Source organism: Salvelinus namaycush, chromosome 12 (assembly GCF_016432855.1).
Source record: "Salvelinus namaycush isolate Seneca chromosome 12, SaNama_1.0, whole genome shotgun sequence".
Lineage (NCBI taxonomy): Eukaryota > Metazoa > Chordata > Actinopteri > Salmoniformes > Salmonidae > Salvelinus > Salvelinus namaycush.
The window spans coordinates 23,079,979-23,090,912 of NC_052318.1; the positions used below are offsets into that span (position 1 = coordinate 23,079,979).

General features: G+C 42.3%; 1 protein-coding gene across 1 annotated transcript in view; it reads left to right on the forward strand.

Moving 5' to 3' along the window:
• The window catches only part of LOC120057000 (dual specificity tyrosine-phosphorylation-regulated kinase 1A-like), a 31,689-nt gene extending 26,862 nt beyond the window's left edge, over positions 1-4,827 (forward strand). The window contains exons 9-11 of the mRNA XM_039005338.1: positions 46-351; positions 686-810; positions 1,048-4,827. Coding sequence (XP_038861266.1) covers positions 46-351; positions 686-810; positions 1,048-1,638 — 1,022 coding nt within the window. The 3' untranslated portion in view covers positions 1,639-4,827. The remainder of the gene's footprint in view (positions 1-45; positions 352-685; positions 811-1,047) is intronic.
• Positions 4,828-10,934: the final 6,107 nt, after the last annotated feature.

Genomic DNA, 10,934 nt, shown 5'->3' on the forward strand with positions numbered 1-10,934 from the left:
ATAGTGAGTGTAAATATCCTCAAAGTCTCTGTTCTGTGTGTGCGCAGTATAAGCCGCCGGGCATGCGGAAGCTGCACAGCATCCTGGGTGTGGAGGCGGGGGGTCCTGGGGGGCGGCGGGCGGGCGAGTCTGGCCACGCTGTCGCTGACTACTTGAAGTTCAAGGACCTGATCCTTCGGATGCTGGACTACGACCCCAAGAGCCGCATCCAGCCCTACTACGCCCTGCAGCACAGCTTCTTCAAGAAGACTGCGGATGAGGGGACCAACACGAGCAGCAGCGTGTCCACCAGCCCCGCGCTGGAGCAGTCCCAGTCCTCGGGAACCACCTCCAGCACCTCCTCCAGCTCAGGTAGGGAGAGCAACGCAGCCGCAAAGCTGCAGGGAGAACTGGTTGTTCACTTTGAAGCATTAGCGTGACCTTAGACCTTAGATGTCTCTCAGTCCAATCCTGGGGAACCCCTGGGGTGTTCACTTTGTTTGCTCTAGCCCCGCACACTGTGGGATTCCCAAGGAATACATTTTTTCAGTACTGGATTAGATATGATGAAATTATAAAAATGTGTTATTAACTAACAGCTCAGGTACCTACGGTAGTACAGTGCCTTAAGGGAGATTGGAACTGTCTCAAATGTTCAACATAAATTTAATGTCAACCGATTTCTGTTTGGGTTTCTGCTCTGCAGGAGGGTCGTCTGGCACGAGCACCAGTGGGCGGGCGCGCTCGGACCCAACACATCAGCACCGGCACAGCGGAGGTAACTTCAGTGCTGCCGTGCAGGCCATGGACTGCGAAAATCTCTGCCCACAGGCAAGTCTCACACACACACTATTGCTCCTGGCCAAGTGACCCCCACTAGATTGTCACTTAGTCTATAACCCAGGTTGACAACCTTTACCTCAACTCCCATTTGAGCTGGATGAGCCCTCTCATAGGCACAGCTTGGGGAAGTATTGGGTTTTATTAACATAGGTGTCGCTCTTCAGACAGAGTTGAATAACCTGTTATCAGTCATTTGAGTAACTGACTGTTGCTGTTGTGTGTCAGGCGAGGCAGCCGTTCCCTCCTCCAGTTGGCTGGGCTGGTGGCAAAGGGGCGCAGACAGTGACAGTGGAGACCCACCCCGTCCAGGAAACCACCTTTCACGTGCCTCCCCAGGCGCCCAAGGCCATCCACCCCTTGGCCCCCGGCAACAGCTCCTCCGCCCACCAGCACCATCACCACGGACACCATCACTTACACCATCACCCCCACCACCCCCATGCACAGCAGGGCCTGCCTGCGCAGCCCCGCCTCTACCACTCCCCTATCAACAGTGCCTCCACAGAGAACTCGGTGGAGGTGGTGCACGGCCACCTGTCTATGACCTCCCTGTCTTCCTCCTCCTCCTCCACATCTTCCTCCTCCACCGGGGCCCAGGGGAACAAGGCTTACCAGCTGCGCCCGCTCCCCGCCAACGCAGCCTTGGACTTTGGCCAGAACGGCAGAATGGGACTGGGTGCCTTCTCCAACCCCAGACAAGAGACTGGGATGGCGGGCCACCCCACCTACCCCATGGGCATGAGACAAGGCGTAGACAGGGAGGAGTCGCCCATGGTAGGAGTCTGTGCGCAGCAGAGTTCTGTCGCCAGTTCGTGACTAAACTGAGAATGTTTGTTTTTTTGAAGGTGGTGGGTTTTTATTTCAACAAAAAATGTGCATAAAGAATCAAAAAGCTGCTTTAAACTGGAGGGGAAGCTTATCACTGACCCTCTACCACAGTGCAGAGCCCACCATCTCTCCAACTCCTCCCCATGCCACCCTTGGGTTTCTCTCTTCACTTTGGTTTCAAATTAGATTTTTCGCTCCACCATTTTCAGTGTTCACAGGGAATTAGATTTTTTACTACAAACGATCTTGCATAACATACTTCACAACAGTACTGAAACATCCATTCATTTCACATACAACTCTCACTTGACTCTGCATGGTTTGCATTATTCCTTGTTATTGTCAGCCGAGAGCTTAGAAGTCTGTGGGTAGAAAATTATGTAGACATTATTTGTTGACGGCTATTTAGTAAAGAAATTGTTAAAGCACCATAACATTTCCAGCAACTCCTATCCACACATTTGCACTTTTTTCCATATTCGGCAAGAATAATTTTCTCTTTGGATTTATGTTCTCATTTTAATTGTTCTGTTCTGTTGTGCAATTCCACCTGTGAGCTGTGAGACCTGAAGTGTATACTACAAAGCAGGATCAATGAGTTAGCTAACTTTTATAAACAACCAGGTTACTGTCATTAGACCATTTCCATTTCAAGCTTATGTATTTTTTAAATAAGTTCTTTCAGAATATTTAGGCAAGTTGGCTGGCTAACTGATCCTGCTTTGTAGTATACCTGTCTATAGAGTGGTGGAGGATTGAAGCATTATGCAGGAGTTTCCATCTCGCTGGGTTTGTCTGTGTCACGCTTTCTTTGAGAGGGATGTGGATGTGCTGCGCTGGGGGCCAGCCATGTACAGCTGTGCAGCAGAGTGCTATGCTGGGAGGCCCCAGGCCAATAAAGGTGGGCCCTCCTAGCCCTCCTCTGGACTGGTAAAAAGGCCACACTGAAGAGATGTACTTAGGAGCAGTGGCCAGGGCCGAGCCACCCCAAACCTACAGTACAGATGTCCGGGCAGTGTCCGTTTTTTTAGATAACTCTTTGGCCTTATGTTTTTTTTGGACTCTGAAATTAAGGGTGGGGGGTGGGTAAAGAAGCTGTACATTATTGTTTAAATGAGAAAATAGCTTTCCTCTATTTTTGAAGTTTGGATAAAAAAAAACATAATTCTTAACAAAGAAAAAGTTGGAAAAAATGTGTTTTGAGAATGGTAATTTGAGGCCTTTAACTAAAACGTGTGGCTTGCGAGGTCCAGTGATTGCCGGGCCTTGTAATTTCACAGAAGTATTTTTGTTGCAAGATGGATGGAATTAGCTATGACTGTGTCCCTTCCAACTTTTTACTTGCTTTTCTTTGTTTCTTCAGCATGTGGTTCCTCCAACAGAGCTTCTGCAAAAATGTCTTCTGTTCATCTTCAAAATGAAAACATGCTGAATTTTATGTGACTGCTTTTTTGCCTCACAATTATGCTGTGAATTTTACAAGAATTTATTTTCCCTTTTTGATAATTTATTGTACCAAAGCTGTTTTATAGCACATATATGTCTGTAACCAATAATGTAGCAGTTCTGCACTTTGACACAAGGTGTATCAAGACCTTTTTTAAATGTCAGTAAAAATGGCTGTATCTATTGCTTTTGCAAAACCTTAACTGTTGTTGAACTCAGTACATTTACTGTTAGCTGTATCTTCAACAGAATTGGTTGTAAGGTTTTTTTCTCTCTAAAAAGACAAAAAAAACTATCAAAAACAAATCTCTCATTGGTAGAACTTTTTTCTGTTCTCAAGGACTTGAGGGACAATAGATGCCAACGCTGGTTGCTACTCTGCGGGTTCCGGAGTATCAGTATGGTGGCTGTTAGTTGAGGCAAGTCCTCGTATTCATGAGTTGAAAGTGAGAGGGGAAAGATGTGAACAGTGCATTAATCCTTCAATTTGTGACCAGATATTCAGAGGCTGTTTCAAACGTGCCTGTCTGGATAAAGCTGCCTTGACTACTTTCGGCAGTCTTCATGGCAGTGGCTAAAATGGTGCCCCTTTTCCCCCCTCAATTTCGAAGCAAACATTTTTGACCTAGCTAGCAGAGAGGCACTGTACACATCCACATTTTTGCTGGGATACTGCTCTAAATTAGCTAAAATCCATGTTTGACTGAAGCTCTCACCATGGAGGTTGAATCCAAAAGGAAACTAGTAGGGACGAATGGTGTGAGAGGTGAGCCCTGCCTGCTGGAGTGTCATACTCCAGTCTCATCGTGTGATGCCTGAGGATACGGGAGAACTGGCCTAAGTTTTGTACCCGTTGCAAAAATTTAAGGGGGCGGCAACAGCTAGAGGAAAGGTGTCTATGACATCACAGGCTTCAGGTGTTTACTTTTCAACCCCATTTTAATAGCTGAAATAGAATTTATTATGTATATTTGTATTTTTTTAATAAAGGAAGTTTAGAACTCACTACTTTTTTCCTAATGGTATTTTGAGTACATTGAAGTCAATGTGGAGACCATGCAGTGGAAGTTCTGTGATATTAGTCAGTGGGTAACCGTGCTTCCAGGCCAAAGTAGTTGACAATGCCAGTACAAATGCAAAACTTTTAGGGTTTAAATTAACAGGAGAGTAGATATTCATACCTTAAATATTATAGACAGGGTATAGTGTGTGGATGTGTCTACAAACCTGAATGACAGCTGTGTTTTAATATATAAATACATAAGCAATTATGTACATATATTACAGGAACTATTTTTAGGTGCATTAAAATTGGCATAAGCTTCCACCGTGGGGCCATTTGCAGTCGGGCTACTGATAGGCGTGTGTGAAAGTGAAAGCCACGATCGTCAACAAACATCCAACTTTTACTCCCAAGTGTTCAATATCATTTCTGCTTTGCTCCCTATTTCATTGGAATACAGGCTTTTTATTGCCACCCTTGCCTTCCTGTCCCCCAGTCGTCTGGTTTTGAGTGATTGACAACAGTTTGGTTACAGGACATCTGACGTGCATTGTAAAGATTAAACGGCATGGGAAAAGAAATACCTGTGTCCACAGATTGTAAGATCTAGTCAATACTTGCTCTGTATATGAGAATGTTCCAAACATTTAAAAAAAATGGACAAGCCCTTTGTATTATATTCAAGCGGTCTTATGTATGATATTAAAAAAAAAGTGAATCAACTTGTACTGAGTCTATTTGTTTCCTTTTTCCCTGCCACTTTCTTTGGTTCTCAGATGGGTAACGACTGGAATTTAATCACAGTAGACATGTCTAGAATGCCAACCCAAGTATTTTAACAAGTCTAGTTCCCATCATGACAATGTTATGCTTCAGTAAGGATAATGAAAAGCACAATCTTCACAATACTTAACCTTTTTACACAATGGCATTGAATGTGTTAACCCTCCTCACTTGGTCCTTTTATTATGAAAGGATTTCCATCATTCTTAAAATGTCCAAATAGATCAGTTCCTTTACTCTCATGGAATTTGGCAATAGATCAGTTAATTTACTCTCATTGAATTTCAGGAATGTTTCTCATTTTGGAGTCAAAATGGCACTGAAGAACCAAGTAAAACTGATTGTTCAGGCGCTGGAGAAAGTGAGCCTAAAAGACTTTGGTCCTTACCGCTTTGCAATGATTTGAATACTTACTTGGTGTGACATGCCAGGTAACACTTGTGAGATACCTGGTGAAATCAACATCTGAAACATTTTGCAGTTGCTGTTTTCTTGATGTTTGATATACTGTAAGAGGCATCCTCTTTTTTTTGACACCAGAGACCATGTATTTAGTGTAGTGGCTGAGGTGTTGGACTGATTGGTAAACAGCGGGATTGTATTGGTGTTAGAAGTACAGAATACTTGTTAGGAACTTTGTCATTCCTCCTTAGACCTCACTTCTCAACTAGTCAAGTTGTCACGTTCCTGACCTGTTTTCTGTTAGTTTTTGTATGTGTTAGTTGGTCAGGACGTGAGTTTGGGTGGGCAGTCTATGTTTTCTGTTTCTATGTTGGTTAATGGGTACCTAATATGGCTCTCAATTAGAGGCAGGTGTGGTTCGTTTCCTCTGATTGAGAGTCATATTAAGGTAGGTGTTTTCACACTGTTTGTTGTGGGTGGTTGTCTCCTGTGTCAGTGTCTGTATGTTACGCCACACGGGACTGTTCTCGGTATGTTTGTTCATTCGGTTTTTGTGTAGTCAGTTTTCCTGTTATTGCGTTCTTCGTGTTTCATGTAAGTTCGTCGTCCAGGTCTGTCTACATCGTTTATTTGTTTTGTTAATTATTCAAGTGTAGTTCGTTTTTTCGTCTTGTTTAATAAATCATGTCATTTCACAACGCTGCGCCTTGGTTCAATCCATGCTCCTCCTCTTCGGATGAAGAGGAGGAGGAACACCGTTACACAAGTGTAACCCCTCCTCAACCTTCATCCTTCCCCTAGTCGAGTATCAAACCTGCACTAGTCAAGCTTCACCCCTGCATTGTTCAGGTATCACCCCTCTGACTCACCTGTGCATCAGTTCTCACTCTTGCATTAAAGCACATTTTTAAATCGCAATGAGCTTTTCTATTGACCAGCTAGTTTATGATTTATGATTGAATTTATTTCAACAATACAATATCTTAGGGACATTATTGCACGTGTAATAGAACAACATTATGTACTGAAATACATTTTACTGCGATGCTTCCCAGCTCTGCTTTGTCAAAGAAACGAAGTGGCACTGGTTTCCCTACTGGGTGTTCCATCTTTAACTTGCTAGCTAGCTGTGTTCTTTTATTGACAGGCTAGCTAACACCCAAACTACATAGATGGGGTAGGTCTAGTTGCAAAGCAGGATCAATGAGTTATAGACAATTAATTTGCTTTCATTTTGGAATGGGCATGGTTTGCTTTATTGCTTAAACCAACCAATGTTATTTAGCTATGATGATGTATCAGAATTCTAAGAATGTAATAGGGTGTCCAAGATCTGGGAAGTGGAGTGGTTGAGTTAACTTGCCGCCAGTGGAGTGCCAATGTATGACATTCATATTAGCTAGCAACATTTTCATTGAAATTAATTTAATCATAGATAATTATGAAGAAGATAATTTCTAGCTACATTTTCCCAAACTTATAACTCCACGTTTTTTTGTTGTCAAATGTGCCTGTTTTTCGGCTAATGGTAAAGTTCATCATTGTGCAAAAAAAGTGCAGGGTGAGAATACAAAATGAGGCTTGACTAGAGCAAGGATGATTACTGACCAATGCAGGGGTGAGGGTTGACTAGTGCAGGATTGATTCTTGACTAGGGGTGAGTTGAGGAGAAGGGGTGATGCTTGACTTGTGCAGGGTTAAGATGTGACTAAGTGAGGGGTGAGGTCTGAGGAGGAGGAATGACGAAGTTCCTGTGAGGCCATCGAAGCGCCCAGGTGTTAGCAACTTGAGATAGTGAAGTGTGGGAAGGAAAGGGGTTGTGTATACAGTGTAAATATTGGGACATTTGTAATTCATCCTTCTCAAACCAACGATATGTATTAACCCTAGATGGTTTTGAAGCCATCCGCAGCAATTTTGGCACTCCATTGTTAAAACGATTTTGAAGGCATTTGGAAATTAATGTCTACATTAGTTTTTGACAAGTGTATTATATTAGACACGTTAATACTTTTAAATTATATTAAGTGAACAGAACATGAACATTTTAACTATAATAAAATATCGTTTTTAGAGAGTACTAATCTGGCCAACCATAGTCCAGGTACCAGGTGTGCAGGCTCTTGGGACATTCATTGGAACCTTTTCATCTGTGGACCGGCTTTCACAGCTCTCCGTATCTGAGGACAGAAAAAAACACCAAGGAACAGGCTTCATTATACTAAAATTAGACAGCACTGAATATTATGTTGCTATTATCTCTCTGTCCTAATACATAGTCTTCCTTACTATGGACTTGAACTGGAGAATATTTTCATAATGTCCTCCCACAAAATGACCTGCCCTTTCCAGTAGCCTACACTCTCCCTTTACTGACAGCTGGAGGGAGCTGCAGTCGTTTCACCCCCTTCCATGGCTGTTATCTACAAATGCATTTCGAGCTTGTGTTTTTAATTAACAATGATACATCAAGATAGATAGCTAATAGGAAGTTACATTACATTTGATTCACTTAGCTATACAATGGCCTACTGTAGGTAGCAGTAAAGGGCTTGGGCTACATAAACTCAGCAAATAAAGAAATGTCCTCACTGTCAACTGCGTTTATTTTCAGCAAACTTAACATATGTAAATATTTGTATGAACATAACAAGATTCCACAACTGAGACATAAACTGAACAAGTTCCACAGACATGTAATAGGTGATAACTGAGGATGGATCAACAACATTGTAGTTACTCCACAATACTAACCTAATGACAGAGTGAAAAGAAGGAAGCCTGTACAGAATAAAAATAATTGTTTGTAACAAGGCACTAAATAATACTGCAAAGAATATGGCAAAGCAATTAACTTTTTGTCCTGAATACAAGGTGTTATGTTTGGGGCAAATTAAACACAACACATTACTGAGTACCACTCTCCATATTTTTAAGCATGGTGGTGGCTGCATCATCTTATGGGTGTTGTTGTAATTGTTAAGGACTGGGAAGTTTTTCAGGATAAAAAATAAACAGAATGGAGCTAAGCACAGGCAAAAAACCTGGCTCAGTCTGCTTTCCTCTGGACACTGGGAGAGGAATTCACCTTTCAGCGGGACAATAACCTAAAACACAATTTTTATACTTTTTCCTAAACATGATGGGATGTTAATTAACTCAGGAACCACACCGGTGTGGAAGAAACTGCTTTCAATATACAGTACTTTGTATCCCTCATTTATTTTGGCAGTTACCTGTATCACCAGTGAAATGGAAATGCTCTTGAAGAATTATATTTCCTTGTTTGTTTTTTGTTTAATACATATTAACTATATTTATGTTCCTCATATATGTCTAATGGCTTGTCAACCCCTAACAACACCTAACACACAGCCCCATGACAAGTACGCTGATTCATACCACTTACGCCTTCTCTTGTTTTGGGGGCAAATCAAACACATATTTATTTCAAACATACTGTATAAATGTATTTAAAAAATGTGTCACTATAGTCGTTTGGGTTTCTGTACAATAATTGTGCTTTCATATAAAGCATGCTTTCCATCCATCCATTGCCCGTGCGCTATCACACTGAGGACCTGCATGGGGCTGGGTTGGGGGGCAGAGAGTAGAGTGGTCAGTGACAAAGAAGTAGTGTCAAACCAAAGAAAAGACAAACATGGGAACTTTCTACAACATTGTTTGCTGTGTAATTCTCTAGAAGACATTGGAATTTCACATGAGAGGAAAGGTAAACTCTCATAGGACAATAGTGCCAAATTCAGCAGTAAACAGTGACATGTTGTCACGGCTGTCTTCCTCTTCTTCCTCTGATGAGGTGTAACAAGGATCGGACCAATACGCAGCGTGGTAGGTATCCATGTTTTAATATAGAAAACTGAACTATGAACACCAATACAAAACAATAAACGTGAACAAACCGTAACAGTCCCGTGTGGCACAAACACTGACACAGGAAACAATCACCCACAAAATACCCAAAGAACATGGCTGCCTAAATATGGTTCCCAATCAGAGACAACGATAAACACCTGCCTCTAATTGAGAACCAATCTAGGCAACCATAGACTTACATAAACACCTATAATGAACACAACCCCATCACTCTACAAAAACCCCCTAGACAGTACAAACACCCTAGACGAGACAAAAACACACAAACCACCCTCGTCACACCCTGACCTAACCAAAATAATAAAGATAACAAAGATAACTAAGGCCAGGGCGTGACACATGTATTGATGGTAATGAAAGGTGTGTGTGGGGAGGGTTCTACAGTAGTGCTTGTTGGGGCTCATTCAAGTCATTGTGAAGCAGCATAACTCTTTACATGGAGATGTTAGGGAAAGGCAGAGATGGTCTATAGAAAAGGACAGGTTTTTATCACTATCTTTTACTTTTGTTTCTTAAGCTGCAATGAATACAAATCAAAAATGAACCAAAATGAAAACGTTTTTGTACCAGCACATTTTGATTGTTTGATGCATTACCCTCCTACTCATCTATATGAGTAGGAAGGTAATGCTGAGTAATATAATGGGCATCTGATAAAATCCCCCGTTCTGAAGGTCCTGAAATTCAGCCATGAAGTAGGCTACATTCACTTTCACCTCAGATTGTGACTGAAATGTGTGTGGGCGTGTGCGCATCTGTGTGCGGCTGTGAGCTTGTGTGTGTGTTTGTGTGATAGCAGATAGCATTTTGGTTTCAGCATTGGGAAATGGAAAACTTCCCCAGGTAGGCCGTCCACCCCACCCCCGCCTCCCACCTCTGCTTGCAACAGAAACAATGAACTGCCATCCGACTTGACTGTTGTCAGGGGCAAAGTGCGTCGCTTTATTGCTTTGCTTAACTGTCAAGCCCGTTCCCGGCCCATGTTTTTATGAAAAATCAAGTCTGATCTATATTAAATCAAAATGGTGCAGAGGCGTTTTGACACACGCTGATGTGATGCTGAAGATACTGGGTTGGTGGATGTTGAAAGGGTCCCCGCTATGAGGGAGAAACATATCTACAGTCAATTTGAAACTTGCATTTTAGATCCACAGTCTTGGAGTCGGGCTTTTAGATCAGAGAGACACAAGGAATGTATGGCCCCATCATTATCTTGAAAATCATTCACTTAGCTGGGGAACAGACACGCACACACGCAAATAAACACACAGTCACGCTTAAGCAATTATGCTGCTAAACTATCTTAAGTCCACACCCAGACTTAATTACAATATACTATGTACTTTTTCAAGCTGTATAGAGTGCTAATGAGAAGTCTTGTTAAATGAATATCGACTCGACTTTGTGCTGTTGCAGTATCTTTTGGTGGCCTTTCTCAACTCTGAGTCTGATAATTTTGTGAGAGACAAAACAGATTAATTTCCTACTGTCAGCATCTTATATACTTCAAATCAATTGCATGGCATGAGAGTTGAGAACCTCGAGTAACAAGCAGTCCAGGAAGAACAGGACTTTAGCTTAGCTGTGCTGTTTGGCACATCCCTGAAGCAGAGCTGGCAAACACAGTCCCCTCTTGGGGTTTGGGTGCTGGTTGGTTGTAATTTACATAAATAATGGGTTGGTGTACTTTGCATTGGGCAACCCTCAGTGTTTGAGAATCACACCCCATTCCAAAATAGTGGGTCTTCCCAAA